The 18,465-nt window shown below is 32.6% G+C and overlaps 1 protein-coding gene across 4 annotated transcripts in view; it reads left to right on the plus strand.

Moving 5' to 3' along the window:
- The window catches only part of SI (sucrase-isomaltase), a 102,105-nt gene that overhangs the window by 21,863 nt on the left and 61,777 nt on the right, over positions 1-18,465 (plus strand). For all 4 annotated transcript variants that reach the window (XM_081790112.1, XM_060639130.3, XM_081790114.1 and 1 more), the window contains 7 exons: positions 4,779-4,863; positions 5,609-5,726; positions 7,070-7,241; positions 11,068-11,184; positions 13,180-13,334; positions 14,214-14,298; positions 15,311-15,367. In XM_081790112.1, the coding sequence (XP_081646238.1) occupies positions 4,779-4,863; positions 5,609-5,726; positions 7,070-7,241; positions 11,068-11,184; positions 13,180-13,334; positions 14,214-14,298; positions 15,311-15,367 (789 nt within the window). The remainder of the gene's footprint in view (positions 1-4,778; positions 4,864-5,608; positions 5,727-7,069; positions 7,242-11,067; positions 11,185-13,179; positions 13,335-14,213; positions 14,299-15,310; positions 15,368-18,465) is intronic.

An 18,465-nucleotide genomic window follows, 5' to 3' on the forward strand; every position in this document is an offset into this window, starting at 1 on the left:
TATAAATTCATACCTGTCATGTTCCTGGGTTAGAAAAGAATCTTAAGTAAAAACTGCAAATTGCAAGTTTTCTTCTTCAGTGATACACTTTATAGAATAAATTCCATTTCTATCAGTAAGATGCCATATTTTTATGACTAACAATTTATGTTTGAAAACAGCAAGATTTGGAGGTAAGTAGTGCAATTTTAAAAACATTTATTATAGTCTACAGTATTCAAGCGATTGCAGCACTATGGATACATAATAACATATCACTAACCCTTAGAAACTCTCTTTTTTTAAAAACAAGCTTTTTTTAAAGAAAAGCATATTTATTTATTTTGCTGGAGACACAGTGAGAGTGCATGTATGCATGTGCATGTGCATGCGAGTGGTGGAGGGGCAAAGAGAGAGGGAGAGAGAGGATCCAAGTAAGCTCTGCACCATCAGCACAGAGCCAGCCCTACGTGGGACTCAAACTCAGGAACCCTGAGATCATGACCTGAGTTGAAATCAACAGCTGGACGCTCAATCAACTGAGCCACCCAGGCACCCCTAGAAACTTTCTTTTTAGTAAATTATGGAGTAAAACAAATCAAAATTGAAATAGGTTAAATGTTTTATTTCAAGATAAACAACAACAGCAACAACCAAAATCCTAGATTATTGGTAAAGCTATTAAAGGGAAATGCTAATGTTTGAAAATTTCTTTGGATGAAGTTTTGTATCTGTAGCTATTGATTACTTATTTCTGGGTTTACCATATAGAATGATTTAGTGTCTTTTGTTATGGAAACTGCAACCATATTTGGTGAGTGAAACTACTTGGTGACCCCAGAATTCTATGTTCCAGGGGAAAAAAGAAGTCTAATAAACTTGAATACAGAGGAACATCAGAGATTTTGTTCAAAGTTATTACAACTGCACAGAATTTTAGAAGGAGATAATGGATGTCTTAGGGACATCCATGTCTTTGTTGAGTTACACAATAGCTCTACTTTCATGAAGTGCTCATTATTTATTCAGTGATTATTTAATCAATTACTTAGTTAAGTGTATATTTTGCACCATCAGTATATCAGGTATGTTGTGGAGAATACAAAGAGGAAAATTATGTTTTTAGCTGACAACATGGAACTGAGTTAGAGGTTAGCATACTCTTCAGGATTCTTAAGAATAGAATGAAAATGGAGAGGCTTTAGTTATTAGACACAAAATTAGTGAGGTCACAATAATACCTAGCAGGCTATAGAAATAACAAAAAAATTTGCACTCCATTCTTGGTTTTGTTTTTAATTCCAGCTCCAATTTCAGTTGTATTAGTTAAGTTAAAATGTTTGGGTTTTTGTTTCTGCTAATGAAATAATTTGAGTCCATTGGAGCACAGTTACAGTATAACTGATACTTTAGGAATAGTGAAAGAGAATCTGACTGTGCTGTAGAAAGAGAATACTTCATTTCCTATATCCATTGAACACAAATACAGTACCTGATTCAACTCCAAAGAGAGGGAGGGCAGGGAAGGGGAGGAGCATCTGAGAAAGGTGGAGTTGTTCTCCTCCTAATACATAAGCATTTGACAAAGCTTAAAAAACAAAACAAAACGCAATATAATCAGTATAATTTCAAAGCTCACTAAACATCACTGAATTAATTTATATGATGTATAAGCAATGGTTATTCTGCTTCCAGCTTTTACTTGAATAACTATCAAATCCTACTGATAAAAGTGTTTCCTTAATTCTTTCATTTTCTTCAGATTATTCTGATAGAATGAATGTACAATAAAACAAAGTATTATTATTTAACTGAAAACATTTTATTTTTTTGTCAAATTTAAAATTAGTGTCATCATTTCCTAGATTTATAATTTAAATGCCAAGCTAATGTTTTTGAATTTTAATTTTAAATATTAAAATCACTCTGGAAAACAATATGAGCATAATTTTCATTGAAAAATAGATTTTTGTATATAGACATATAATATACTTGAATTATCTTTTTTGCAACATTCTTGAGATAATTTCCTAATACTTGAGAAATAAGAGACTAATGCATTTGGTATAATAAAGACTGAAGCTGTAATTTCAAAATAAATGTACCCAGTCGGTATTTTTAAAATTCAAAGATCACTTCCACTTTCTCTGAACAAATATATATATTGTCGTGATCGTGTTGTTATTATGATTTCATTCTTAAAAATCTAATAAGCAGAATTTTTCCATAAAGAAGCTCAACAATTTAATACATAGTTCTAGGAAACTTAAAATTCAGTGACAAACTTAAAATTCAGTGAATTATTTTTAGAATTCTTTGAAAAATGGGGCTATTTTTATGTAGACTTAGTTTAAATATGAAGTGATGAAATTATGAAATACCAAGATTTTTTTTAAATGTTTTATTTTAAAAAGTTGCCAAACTTTTGTACACAATTTTCAATGGATTTTAAAGAAAAGAACTTTCAGAAACATCCCTAAAAATGGCATTGACAATTCCTAGGAATAATCATTACTCGATTTGGGATGGTTTGAATGATACTTGAATATCTGTAGGTATACTTATTACTATCAATTCACTGAGGCCTTTGCCTTGCGACTTCCACTGCTTTCAACCTGCTGATTGTAATATTAAAAATACTAATTGAGTTGATTTTTAAATGACACTAAATACATGTAGCATCATTTAAATAATTTATAGACATTAGAGAAAAATACTTTCAGAATTTTCAAAAGTGCAAATATACAAAATACATTAAAAGAGATATAAATAAATTCTATTACATTATGTGTAGTATGTTTAATTAATAACAAATCTTTCCAAGTAGGTAGGATATTTTAAAAATAAATTATCAAATAGCAAATATTGTGTTTATTGTAAAATATGGTTGCAATCATGTAAAAGTGTCTTTTTTCCCTTTAATAGATGAATACATTTATCTTCTTGAGTACAGAGACTCCTTTCCCTTATATTGTGAACTGGTGAAATCAAACATTTGATTTACTCTTATTTACATGGTTGTATGATAAAATAATTAATTTTATCTTAATTTTTATTTAAATTCCAGTTAACATACAGTATAATATTAATGATTAAACAAATATTTTTGATCAATTTTTTCATGTGAAATAAATTAATTTCTTTAAAAATTATGTTTATTCTTAAGTTACATAAATTATGTCTATTTTGAGCAAATGCTGGAAGAACTTGTGAATTTTATTTCAATTTGCAAGTACATAATTCTAATAAAATAACATAAATTTCATAGTTAAATGTTTTGCTTTGTATTTTCTCAAGAATAATTATACATATAAGATGCTAAATAGTTTAGAAAAAGTTAAAATTTAATAATGCAACTTGATTCCCAATTATGAATGTCAGCAGTTGAAATTGTTTTTAAATTTAATTTGGTTCATGGATTCATGAAGAAAAAGTGCTTAGGTTCATCTAAAATTATTGGCGGCCCAACTATAGTATCTCTTTGTATTAATTTTACTAGACATAGGAAAATCAAATTGAATATAACATTCCAGGTAATTTCAATAAAGTAACCCCAATACTGTAGAATAACTACATAATTTTTCTTCTTTGTGGCTATTAAGAAAATATTTGGAGCCTGGGTGGCTCGGTCGATTAAGTGTCCAACTTCATCTAGGCTCATGATGTCATGACTCAGTTCCACTAGTTAGTTCAAGCCCCGTATCAGGCTCTGTGCTGACAGCTCAGAGCCTGGAGCCTGCTTCAGATTCTGTGTCCCCCTCTCTCTGCCCCTCTCCCACTCATGCTCTGTCTCTCTGTCTCTCTCTCTCTCAAAAAAAAACCATGAAATAAAATAAATATTAAAAACTTTTTTAAAGAGAAAATATTTGGGAAATGAAAACATTTACCTTTTAATGATGAAAAATTTATTTTGCAACTTTAATGTTTCACATTGATTCCATCTGGGCATGATGTGTATGGAAGAAAAAAAGAGTAATAAAGAAAATTTATTCCTTCTGAAGAAAAACAATATTAACAAGGGACTTGACCGAGTATGAAGTCTTTGTGAGAGCAGAGACTGCATATTATAGACATGTGGGAAATAAGCTTCAAAAATGTGTGGAAATCCTACAATGCAATTAACAGAGAAGGAAAAAGAAATAGATTATTTTTTGAGCATGTGTAGTGTGATATATAATTTTATATATATTATCTTTTTAGTTCAAAGCCTTTATTTTTTTAAAGTAATGGTCACAAACTAGTATGTGGCAAGATACTATCGTGGCTTACATTTACACGGCAAAAAATCTATAAACACATCCCCACAATTCTGCCTCCAAGAGATGTTTAGGTCACTCGTTCTTATAATGTGGTCCAGCTGCCCTAGGGTTCCCTGAGACTGTTCAAAGGGTTAAGTAAGGTCATAACTATTTTCATTTAATGCTAAAATGCTATTTACCTATTTCACTTTCACTCTCTCATGAGAGTGTAGGAATGAAGGGCTATACAAAACATGCTGTGCCTCGTGGCTGGCAGTGCACGTCACAGAAACTAGATAAATGTCAGGTAAGATGAGCAAACGATGGTGCATAAATGAATGTGCCAGAAGTGTGGCACAATGGTGGACTCACCTTGAGAAAATTGATACAACTACTTGGAAAAGACAGTTGCTTAATACTTATAATGTTATTAATATTTTATAGGTATAATTAAAACTAGGTAAGTTAAATACATTTTTGTTATATACAATCCCTGAATCCCATACAAGATACCTCTGTTATCACTTAAAATCTGCTGTTCTTCATTTTATATCCATTTAGGACATGAATGAAGTTTCCAGTTTTGTTCAAGGTTCAAAAAAAGGATGCAATGACAATAAACTGAATTATCCACCTTTTACTCCTGGTAAATTTTATTTGGTTATTTACTTACCATTAACTAAGAATAATTTTCCTGGTAAATTCTAGCATATATTTCTATATCACAAACCTTTATAAAATTTTGAGTCCCTGAAATCAATGCGTTTTGTCTGTTTTTGTGTTACTTTTGGGCTAAAATTTTTATGCTTAAGAAAAGAAGAATGATTTTAAATTTTGGGAAAGATTATTGATTTCTCTTTATTACTGATAAACTGCCCATGATCAAATAATTAATGAAAAGAAACACAATTTGTTTGAAATTATAATTTAAATGATCAACTTCTTTCCATGAGCCTTATGCAGTAATTTGTGCAGTTTTTAGAATGAACCTAATGGGAATAGTTACATGTCACATATTCTAAAAAATAAGTTTTTCACCATTAAAAGTGGGTAAAAAATACAACCAAAGAAAGATTTGCTCTTAGGGGAGAATAGACAGCAATAAGTACATCTGAAGATGACAGTAATTATTGCAACACCACATAAGCCTGTAAGTTGAAGCACAATAAAAAACCTGAAAAGCAGGGATTTGGATGGTTTGTAATTGTGTAACAGATGTACATATATAAAATTAAATTATATTTAAATAAACTAACCTAGAAAGCGTTAAAAGGGTATATATATTTGTGTGACGTATAATACAAATAGGTATATATATGTGTACTTAAGGATTATGAAGCTTAAAATGGAAACTCTCTCTTAAGAAACATTTCTTATATATTTTTTCTAAGATATTCTTGACAAACTCATGTATTCCAAAACAATTTGCATGGATGCTGTGCAGTACTGGGGGAAACAGTATGATGTTCACAGCCTCTATGGATACAGCATGGCTATAGCCACAGAGAAGTAAGTGCAGTTTCATTCAGAAACCTCTTTCATACTTATTGTCTAGAAATATGTTGTAATACACTAATATAGTTGGAAAAGAGCAAGAGTAAGAAGGCAAAGAAAGATAGTATTTTCATGGTGTCAGTACTTCTACTAATCTTCATGAATTTGGAACTTAGTTCATCAAGAACTATGTGGTGTATGTATTTAACTGTGGTCCTTTTTTAATTCATAGATTTAAAGTACGCTTCAAAATTTTGATTCACTTTGCTATCTCTGAATATAATTATGTTCTAAGCAATTATGTTCTACACAATTGGCCTGAGAGAGTGGTGCTTCTAGAGTAGGTCTTTTTAAAATCAAGGGTTTCAATTAAAATGTAGTTTTCTATCTAGTATCTCACAAAGTAACTTTCTAATGCTGTGTGTACTTGGATGCAAAAAAATAACAAGTTACAAAACAAAGGAAGGGGATAATCTTACCCTGATTGCCTATTCTTTCTCAAGTATTATATAAGAACCTACAATGCAATAGTCAATAAAACCCAGATCCTGACCTCAATATTTTTTTAATCTTTTTCAGAATTAAATAAATATGATTAAATTTAAAGACACACCTACATTTGTCTAGTCCCAAAACATACCATGGTATCTCAACTCTTATACATTATCTTCATAGAGTTTGGTTACTTCACTTTTTAAACTTAGTAGAGCATTTATATATTGAAGTGTATAAATAAATAAATTCTAGAAGGAAATAGCAACACTATAGTTCAGTGTTATAAAGATATTAATATAGAAAAACCACCTGAGAATACCATTATATCTTTTTACTAAGGTAGTCTGGATAAGTTTATATACTAAATCAAACTTTGTATCTTTCCTGAATATTTCCTATTTATAGAAAAAATTATCAGTAATACTCAGGTACCAAATAGACGTGAGATAAATAATGCTAGTAGTTGTGGATAGTAAACTTTTAGATACAAACAAAATAAAATGCCTCTCAAATATGTAACTTTCATCCCAACATTGCGTGCTAATATTTGAAAATAGAGACATTAATATATCATTAGCATCATTGCATCTCAAAACTTTGTAGACAGTTCAAGTTCAGATTACTACATTTCAGGTTAAAAAAGGATTTCAGTGAGTTTAAACCATATATTTTAAAAACAAGTGTTGAGTGGATACAAAAAGTATGTTTATTTAATTTCGTAAAGGAAATCAAAGTCTGATTTCCTTTCCCTGATTGGAATGTTTTTAAGTAAACATTGGTAGATAAATACAAAATTTGTACGAAAGGTCGATAAAAAGTTATTTAAAAATAAATCTGATTTATTCATTTGCTTTTACTTTTAGAGCCATAGAGAAAGTTTTCCCTAATAAGAGAAGCTTCATTCTCACCCGGTCAACTTTTGCTGGGTCTGGAAGCTATGCTGCACACTGGCTAGGGGACAACACTGCTTCATGGGAGCAAATGGAATGGTCTATCACAGGAATGCTAGAGTTCAATTTATTTGGAATGCCATTGGTAAGCAATTTCATACAGTGTCATTTATATTAGCTGTGCATGACTTTTAATTTTGTAATGTGATCTTAATAATCTTCAATAAAATGATTAAATGTATGTTACAGAAAAATCCAATCTTTATTCTTAGGGAATTTATGAAAGAAAAGAATATAGGTGGTATCTATAACATTCTAGCCACTAGAATGAGAAATGGGAATAAATAAAATCCAAGGAACTCAAAATAATACATGAAACAAATATCAATATAAACAAAGCAAAGGAAAAGCTTTTATAAAGTAAATAAAGCCCCAGATAAGATGGTAGGGAAAAATCCAAATATAGTGGTAATAAAGACAAATGTCAGAAGTCTAAATATCTTTCAATACTAGATTGTCAGTTTAAGATAAAAACCAATAAAGCTGTTTCCTGTATTTAAAAGAAAAAAATAAGAGATAAAAAATAAAGACAGAGATAAGTCTCAAATTTTAAAAGCAGAGAAAATCTGTTCAAGGCAACTCTGGATATATAGAATCTAATCAGTCTTTATATCAAATAAAAAATGTATGCAGTGTTGATAATTGAACATTAAAGAGAGCCACTACATAAAAAAATAATGTAAAATATGTTAGGAAATTATAGTGATTCATTTTTTCTTTCTTTCATATGCACAAAACAAAATGAAAACCTGAGAAACGTAAGAGAAGACCATGGGGGAGGGGAAGGAAAAAAAAAAAGTTAGAGAGGGAGGGAGCCAAACCATAAGAGACTCTTAAAAACTGACAACAATCTGAGGGTTGATGGGCGGTGGTAGGGAGGGGTGGGTGGGTGATGGGTACTGAGGACGGCACCTGTTGAGATGAGCACTGGGTGTTGTATGGAAACCAATTTGAGAATAAATTTCATATTAAAAGAAAACCCAACCAAATAACAACAAAAATCACACACGTGCGTGCGCACGCGCGCACACACACACACACACACACACACACACACACACTCAAGAGTCTTGACTTGGGAAATTAAAAAACGCATTTTAAAATGATTCATTAGTCAAAAAACAAACTGAATGGAAAAAGAGGGGGGGAATAAATCCTTAGAACTGAGTGCTAGCAATTATACTTAATATCAAAACTATAAGTTGTCAACTAAATTTGTTTTAGAGGAAAACTTACAGCCTTAACTGCTTAGATTAAAAACAAAGAAAGGCTGAATATTAATGAGTAAAGTGCATTAGTTAAGAAAATGGAAAAAACAAAGTAGAATAAACCTAAAGAAAGAAGTAAGGAATGAAAATAAGAGAAGACATTAATGCAGGGAAGCAAAGTTTCTAGAGAAAAATTAATAATATGAAATTACAAAGATGACTTTGGAAATTTGAATAAAATAGATTTTTGGCAAATTTTGTCTAAAAAAGGTTGAAAGAAATAAGCAATGTTACAATGTATTTTAAGATAAAGTGTTAATTTATTATAGCAAGTAATTAATACACAGTTACCAGGAGTAAATATTAAAAGTAAATGTAGGATAGTTTTGAGAAAATTTTAAGTAGCTAAATTAAATACATGCCATGTTCATAGATAATAAAGCTTAATATATTAGAAATATACATTCTCCCCAAACTATTATCCAACATTAGTGATATTCTAATTTAAACTATAAAGTGAGTTTGGGGAACATAAAAGATTCTTTAAACTTCATGTGGGAGACAATACAATGTAAAGAAGTAGAAAAGAGCACAAGGATTCACCCTATCCAATAAAACAGTAATACAGCACAATTCTTGACTCTGTATATTCAAAGAGAATAATATGGCATAATATGGAATAGGCTCATGCATTAATGAAATGCATTAACTGATTGCACTATCACTATAAATCAGTGAGGAAAGTATCAAATATTCATATGTGAAGTATCATTTATTCATAATAAAATAAAATGGGTCCATGACTTACACTTCACACAAAAATCAATCCCAGATAGATTAAAGAGCTATGTATGAAAAGTAAGCTTTAGAGGCGCCTGGGTGGCTCAGTCGGTTAAGCGTCCGACCAGCTCAGGTCACTATCTCGCGGTTCGTGAGTTTGAGCTCCGCATCGGGCTCTGGGCTGATGGCTCAGAGCCTGGAACCTGCTTCCAATTCTGTGCCTCCCTCTCTCTCTGACCCTCCCCCGTTCATGCTCTGTCTCTCTCTGTCTCAAAAATAAATAAATGTTAAAAAAAAAATTTTTAAAAAGAAAAGTAAACTTTAAACATATTAGAAAAACATATGAGTAACTGTGATGTTGGGTTAGAGGTATAATTTCCTAAACAAATCACAGAAGGCACAAATAATAAAGAAATATAAATTTTACTGTAACAAAATAAAAACTTTTGTTCATTAAAAGACTATTTTAAAAGTTAAAATGGGGGCGCCTGGGTGGCTCAGTGGGTTAAGCATCTGACTTCAGCTCAGGTCACGATCTCGCGGTCCGTGAGTTCGAGCCCCACGTCGGGCTCTGGGCTGATGGCTCAGAGCCTGGAGCCTGTTTCCGATTCTGTGTCTCCCTCTCTCTCTGCCCCTCCCCCGTTCATGCTCTGTCTCTCTCTGTCCCAAAAATAAATAAACGTTAAAAAAAATTTTTATGTTCAATTCATATAGTCAATAAATGACTAATACTCAATTTAAACTACCTACTGTAATTTGTAGAAGGTAAAACAATGGAAAAATTAGCAAAGGTTGTAAACAGGTAATTCTGTAGGAAGAGAAACCAATATGGACTCAGTAAGAATATGAAAAAGTTCCCAACTTCCATAGTAATCAGAGAAATACAAGTTAAAATTTTAGTGAGGTATACATATCATATATATAGGTGGCAAAAATTAAAAGTCGAAATATAACAGGAATTGACAAGAAATGGAACAAAGGAAATTTTCGTGTACTGTGACTGTGCTTACTAATGGTTACAGCCGGTTTTGATTAAACAATGTGCATTTCCAATAAATCAGAGAAATAATCTTGAAAATATTTGTATATATAAACGTATATATAATACCATACAGTAAAGGTAAATATATGTGTGTGTGTGTGTGTGTGTGTGTATATATGTATATATATATACATATATTTCCATAGAATATTACTCACAAAAAAGCCACAAATAAGTTTGATAGGAACATTTTTCATAGTCATGAGATCCCATATGATAGAAAACTAGAACCACATTAACGTAAGTGAATCTCACAACAATAGTACCTTGAGAAAAAAATGAAATGCAATGTCATTCGTACAGTCTGCCATTTATATAAAGTTAATAAACATGCAAAAAATACTATATTTTGTTTATGGATATTTACATACTATTTAGAAAAATAAAGAAATGGCTGTAAACATTTAAATAAATGTAAACATACTAAATTAAGGATAAGAGTTTTCCTGGAGGGTCCTTAAAGGAAGAGAAATGAAATTTTAATGGCTACATGTTAGACACCATTTTTTTACTATTTTACTATTACAGTAATATATTATAAATGGAAAAAATCAGATCATGGGAGGGGAGTTTTGGATTAAGAAACAACACATTTTAATAATATAAATTCACACTATACATTAACAATGATTAGATCAAAGGAGAAAATAAATACATGAGACTAAATAAAGACACAGTGAAAAAAAGTGTAAAATGATGCAATTAGAGGCAAATAAATAGCAAAAATGGAAAATAAAAAACTAAGTTAAGGAAGAATATATGAAGACAGTAAAATAAAGATTGTAAGTAATGCAGGTTAATCTGTTGAGGCATAAAATGTGATGCCCTAGGCAAATTTGAGACTCTTTACACTATGAATGATAGATATATTTGTTATTTAGGTTGGAGCGGACATCTGTGGATTTGTGGTTAATACCACAGAAGAGCTTTGCAGGAGGTGGATGCAACTTGGGGCCTTTTATCCATTTTCCAGGAACCATAATGGTGATATATATGAGGTAAATTCCTTTTCTTCTCCATGTTTTGAAATAAAACCTTATTCTAGTTTTAGCAATGTACTTAAATTTATATCTGTAGAAGAAAGGGGCTGAAAGTTTGTAGCATAATTTTTAAAGAGGAGTTAGAAGTTCCCTTCTCAAGGCCTATAAATATTTTGTATATTTAAAAAATGGTCAAATAAAGGAATCGTGAAATGTAATGGGGTCACAACATAAATATCTTATTTAAGCATAAAGCATATACAAGGAAATTAGATCACTTTAACTTAAAATAACTTAATACTTAAAAGCCAAAGGGTTTTGAGTCTAGATTCTTGGATTCCAACAATGTAAATTCCAGGTAATTTTTCTTTCATAAAAAATACAAGGTAATATTAAGGATTTACAGTTTTTGTTTCATTAAAGAAACACAAGAAGTTCAAGACACTGTAAAAGTAGTTTGAGTCCAGAGTCTTTCCATAATAAGTAAAACTGGAATGACAGCTTGGGAAAAAATAAAACTAACACTTTTACCGTATGTATCTGAACTGGTGGGAGTTGATATATAAGGACATACTGAAGTACCAGCCCTGTGAATTCAGCATGCTCTGGGCTTTCAGAAACATATTTCTCAGAGAAACTGGGAAAATTAGGTGAGACCATTAAGTCAATTAAGTGCATGTTAAGAAATGATTCATTGTTTACACACTAGTTACACATAGGGCCTTAATTCTGTTTGAGAAGAGGGACAACCACTCAGAGCTCAGCCTGGAAGAAGGTATGACAGAACAAAAGTAAGAGGTATAAATTGGAGATTAGTCATTACCTAATCTACTGAGACATGCTTTCAAGAAATTTGTGCTCATGGGGAATACTGATATGAATTATATTACACTGTGTTAATTTCTGACCCCAAAAAGCAGTTGCTGAGACAGACATGATAGAGATTTATTAGTGAAAAACTTGTGAAGGATAAAGGGGAGGGAGAGGAGAAAATAGAGAGAGCCTTCACATCACAATTGGGGTCTGAATCTGGTGAAGATGAAGGCAAGGAAAGCAGGTTTTTAAAGAGAGTCACACACTGCAGCCCAATTCTAAGGAAGTTTCCACTCAGCCCAGTGGTGAGTCCTCAATGCAAAGATGACCTTGGAAATGTCCTGTGTTTTCTATGAATGGGCCTGAATAGTACTCCCACCATGATCATTGATTAGCTGGGAGCAGCCGAAGGGAAATGTCTTCAGAGTAAACATGATGGTGAATCAAGGGAGGCAGCAGCTGGTGCCCTCAGTATAATTTTGCTACCCATAACAGGAGATCTAAGCAGGTTTGCTCATATCACTGCACCTAGACTAAGAGAGTCCACTGATCCAGCGTGGGCTTAGCAGGAAAGCTGTCCTTCAGGTTACAAGCTGTCCTTCAGCTACAAGAGCTGGCCAAGCTGCTCTGTTCCCTGTATCTCTGGGCCAGTAGACTACCTGGGCTTTTTTTCCTAATGGCAAGGACAAGGCACAAGGCAGTAAGTCCTCAGGCAAGCACATTTCAAGCCTTTACATGAATGGGTCGCATGTTACTAAAACTCCATTGGCCAAAGTATGTCACTTAGCTGAGCACAAAGTCAAGTGCACTTGATGGGAAATACACTCCATTTTATTGGTAGGGATTTCAGAGTTATACAGCAAAGGTTGGAGGTACAGGAAGCATGAAAATTGGAGCCAATAATGCAGTCTACCACAAATAATATAGGTGAAAATTCTTCGTTAAAATATTTTTTCATCTCTAATATATAAAAATGAAAAATGCCCAGTTTAAAATAAAGTTTAATTAAAACATATCCAAATAAAAATATAAAAACTAAAAATACTTATATACTTTGATGATGAAAGAGGAACAATTTCAAATTTTCATACACAAACTAAAATGTATATAATTTGCATTTCAAAAATAGCTTAAATGCTTCTCTTTAATTTTCATTCACATTTTAGCGTTTTTAATGTCAATTTCCTTTTTATTCCATAGCATCAGGATCCAGCATTTTTTGGACAGAATTCTCTTTTGGTTAATTCATCAAGGCACTATTTGAATATTCGCTATACCTTATTACCTTTCCTATATACTCTGTTTTACAAAGCCCATAAGTTTGGAGAAACAGTAGCACGGCCAGTTCTTCATGAGTGAGTACTACGTTCAAGAATTTTAATTTTTTCAAATTATATGAGACATATATTGAAAAATTAATGGAGATTAATCAAGATGTCAAATGGATTTCTGCTTTTTTTTATATTCATATAAATCATTTGATGAACTGTGGAATAACATTAGTAAATAAATATGGTTAATTTAATTAATTGGACAAGATTAAGTTAGAAATGTGGGAATTAAATAGATCTTAAAAGAAAAAATATATAGAAAATATATTGGGTAAATTATATTAGCAATATTAAATATGCAGTTATTGAAAACTTATTATGTATTGTCAAAATCATCTGAGTATATAGATCAAGAGTACAGTATAGTCACAGAGCAATGAATTGTGTTTGCCTTTGTATATTTTGAGCAAAGCAGGACCTTTCCTCAAGAAATGACTTTCGAATCCATATCAAAACACGAATTTTTTAACGAAAAATTTTAAAGGAAGAAAGTCGTGTATGAAAGATTTCTGGTACTTTACAAACCTATCTTAGAGGGGAAAATGAATTAAACAGAATAGTTGTTTATTACAGATAACAGATAACCTTATCATGTATGATAGATTTTTTTGAGCCCAGATGAACTAATTTCCTCCCACCTTCCCTCCTTTCTTCCCCCTCTCCCTTCCTTCCTTCCTTCCTTCCTTCCTTCCTTCCTTCCTTCCTTCTTGAGTGTCAGATGAACCATAAGGATATAAGAACCATAGATTCAAAATGACAGGTCAAACAAGTAAAAATTAAAGCTAATAATAATTCCCGGGAAAAGACTGAAATGATAAACCCAAGAAGGAATATGGATAAACCTATTTTTTTACCGTTATATTGTAAACATGGCATTATGTAGCAAATTGTCATTATTCTTAGGTTTTATGAGGATATGAATACCTGGACTGAGGACACTCAATTCTTATGGGGCCCCTCATTACTTATTACTCCAGTCTTGAAAGAGGTAAGTTTTACAACTCTAATACATTTATTGCTTTTAAAGGAAAACTTTATAACCAAATCCACACTAAATTATAAAAAACAAAAAACACAACTTGGTAATAAATGTTACTCAGTAGACTGATTCAACCTGATAAATGTTGAATTGAATTCTAAAATGTAGAAGAAATGCTAAAAATAATAAAAATGATAAGTAGATTTATGCTTTTCAAATATATAATGTGTAACTGTGGAAATAAAATTATATAAAATTAGTATTCTTCTTAAGAAGACAACTTTATGGAATCAAAATCAAATCCATAGCAATAACAATGAACTCTCATTTAACTATACATAGACATTGAAATTTTGCTAACTTTTAGATAAAGAGGTTCTTGAAAGTCAGCTGATCATATGACCATATTGAAAATGTAGTGGAGTGAGATATTTGGTTTTATCTATCATTTAAAAGTCTATATGCCCATGGAAATATACAAAAATTAATGTGTACACATTTGCAATTACCATGGAGATTATGACAGTACAAATGCAAGTATGCATTGATTTTTTCAATTGCTACTTAAATAAATTTCAACTTTGCTTTTGGTGTGTTTTAAATTATTATATTATATGAAACTAATAAAAGAGTCTGTTGATTATTATTTATAACAAATATGGGAATGTAACAATACAAAGGAGGTTTTTTTCTTGACTATTAAAACCCAACTTAGGGGCACCTGGGTAGCTCAGTCGGTTAAGCGACCGACTTCAGCCCATGTCATGATTTCGCAGTTTGTGACTTTGAGCACCGCCTCTGTGCTGACAGCTCAGAGCCTGAGGCCTATGTCTGATTCTGTGTCTCTCCCTCTCTCTACCCCGCCCCTGCTCAACCTATGTCTGTCTTTCAATAATAAATACACCTTAAAAAAATTTTTTTTAAATAAAAAAAAATAAAACCCAACTTAATATTTGGTATAATACTTTTCTGATAAAAGTAAACAAATGAAAAACATATAAATTATCTTGTTTTATTTTAGGGAGCAGATACAGTGAGTGCATATATCCCTAATGCTACTTGGTATGATTATGAAACTGTAAGTAACTTTAATATAATAATAGACTCACAAGAATTATACTGCGAAACATCTGATGTGGAAACTTAATTCCAAACATATAGCCTATCTGTTGTCAGCATTTGTGTGATTCTTATAAAAAATGAATAATTTTGGATAATGGTACTATTTGTGCCGGTATACATGTTTTGTTGTACATGGGCAAGTATATGTTTGTTGCATGTGACTAATATAAAGTTATATTCTTTAGTAGAAAATCTTATTTATTTTTATTTTATTTTTTAAATATGAAATTTATTGTCAAATTGGTTTCCATACAACACCCAGGGCTCATCCCAACAGGTGCCCTCCTCAATGTCCATCACCCACTTTCCCCTCCCTCCCACCCCCAATCAACCCTCAGTTTATTCTCAGTTTTTTTTGAGAAAATGTCTTACTACTATTTATTTATTTATTTATTTATTTATTTTAGTATGAAATTATTGTAAAATTGGTTTCCATACAACACCCAGTGCTCATCCCAACAGGTTCCCTCCTCAATACCCATCACCCACCCTCCCCTCCCTCCCACCCCCCATCAACCTTCAGTTTATTCTCAGTTTTTAAGAGTCTTTTATGGTTTGGCTCTCTCCTTCTCTAACTTTTTTTTCCCTTCCCCTCCCCCATGGTCTTCTGTTAAGTTTCTCAGGATCCACATAAGAGTGAAAACATACGGTATCTGTCTTTCTCTGTATGACTTATTTCACTTAGCATCACACTCTCCAGTTCCATCCACGTTGCTACAAAAGGCCATATTTCATTCTTTCTCATTGCCAAGTAGTATTCCATTGTGCATATAAACCACAATTTCTTTATCCATTCATCAGTTGATGGACATTTAGGCTCTTTCCATAATTCGGCTATTGTAGAAAGTGCTGCTATAAACATTAGGGTACAAGTGCCCCGATCCATCAGCACTCCTGTATCCCTTGAGTAAATTCCTAGCAGTGCTATTGCTGGGTCATAAGATAGATCTATTTTTAATTTTTTAAGGAACCTCCACACTGTTTTCCAGAGGGGCTGCACCAGTTTGCATTCCCAACAGTGCAAGAAGGGTTCTCGTTTCTCCACATCCTCGCCAGCATCTATGGTCTCCTGCTTTGTTCATTTTAGCCACTCTGACTGGCATGAGGTGGTATCTCAGTGTGGTTTTGATTTGTATTTCCCTGATGAGGAGTGACATTGAGCATCTTTTCATGTGCCTATTGGCCATCTGGATGTCTTCTTTAGAGAAGTGTCTACTCACGTTTTCTGCCCATTTCTTCAATGCGTTATTTGTTTTTCGTGTGTGGAGTTTGGTGAGTTCTTTACAGATTTTGGATACTAGCCCTTTGTCCGATATGTCATTTGCAAATATCTTTTCCCATTCCGTCGGTTGCCTTTTAGTTTTGTTGATTGTTTCCTTTGCAGTTCAGAAGCTTTTTATCTTCATGAGGTCCCAGTAGTTCATCTTTGCTTTTAATTCCCTTGCCTTTGGAGATGCGTCAAGTAAGAAATTGCTGCGGCTGAGGTCAGAGAGGTTTTCTCCTCTAGGGTTTTGACGGTTTCCTGTCTCACATTCAGGTCCTTTATCCATTTTGAGTTTATTTTGGTGAATGGTGTAAGAAAGTGGTCTAGTGTCATTCTTTTGCATGTTGCATGTCTCCCAGCACCATTTGTTAAAGAGACTGTCTTTTTTCTATTGGATATTCTTTCCTGCTTTGTCAAATATTAGTTGGCCATACTTTTGTGGGTCCAATTCTGGAGTCTCTATTCTATTCCACTGGTCTGTGTGTCTGTTTTTGTGCCAATACCATGCTATCTTGATGATTACAGCTTTGTGGTAGAGCCTAAAGTCTGGGATTGTGATGCCTCCTGTTTTGGTCTTCTTCTTCAAAATTACTTTGGCTATTCAGGGTCTTTTGTGGTTCCATACAAATTTTAGGATTGCTTTTTCTAGCTTCAAGAAGAATGCTGGTGCAATTTTGATTGGGATTGCATTGAATGTGTAGATAGCTTTTGGTAGTATTGACATTTTCACAGTATTTATTCTTCCAATCTATAAGCATGGAACGTTTTTCCATTTCTTTGTATCTTCTTCAATTTCCTTCATAAGCTTTCTATAGTTTTCAGTATACAGATCTTTTACATCTTTGGTTAGGTTCATTCCTAGGTATATGATGTTTCTTGGTGCATTTGCGAATGGGATCAGTTTCTTTGTCTTTCTGTTGCTTCATTATTAGTGTGTAGAATGCAACTGATTTCTGTACATTGATTTTGTATCCTGCGACTTTGCTGAATTCATGTATCAGTTCTAGAAGACTTTTGGCGGAGTCTGTCGGGTTTTCCATGTATAATATCATGTCATCTGCAAAAAGCGAAAGCTTGACTTCATCTTTGCCAATTTCGATGCCTTTGATTTTCTTTTGTTGTCTGATTGCTGATGCTAGAACTTCCAACAGTATGTTAAACAACAGCGGTGAGAGTGGACATCCCTGTTGTGTTCCTGATCTCAGGGGGAAAGCTCTCAGTTTTTCCCCATTGAGGATGATATTAGCTGTGGGCTTTTCATAAATGGCTTTTATGATGTTTAAGTATGTTCCTTCTATCTCGACCTTCTTGAGGGTTTTTATTAAGAAAGATGCTGAATTTTGTCAAATGATTTTTCTGCATCGATTGACAGGATCATATGGTTCTTCTTTTCTTTTATTAATGTGATGTATCGCATTGATTGATTTGCAAATGTTGAACCAGCCCTACAGGGATGAATCCCACGTGATCATGGTGAATAATTCTTTTTATATGCTGTTGAATTCGATTTGCTGGTATCTTATTGAGAATTTTTGCATCCATATTCATCATGGATATTGGCTTGTAGTTCTCTTTTTTTTGCTGGGTCTCTGTCTGGTTTAGGAATCAGAGTAATGCTGGCTTCATAGAATGAGTCTGGAAGTTTCCCTTCCCTTTCTATTTTTTGGAACCGCTTGAGAAGGATGGGTATTATCTCTGCTTTAAATGTCTGGTAGAATTCCCCAGGGAATCCATCTGGTCCTGGACTCTTATTTGTTGGGAGATTTTTGATATCTGATTCAATTTCTTTG

The sequence above is a fragment of the Panthera onca genome, chromosome C2, assembly GCF_046562875.1.
Source record: "Panthera onca isolate mPanOnc1 chromosome C2, mPanOnc1 haplotype 2, whole genome shotgun sequence".
Lineage (NCBI taxonomy): Eukaryota > Metazoa > Chordata > Mammalia > Carnivora > Felidae > Panthera > Panthera onca.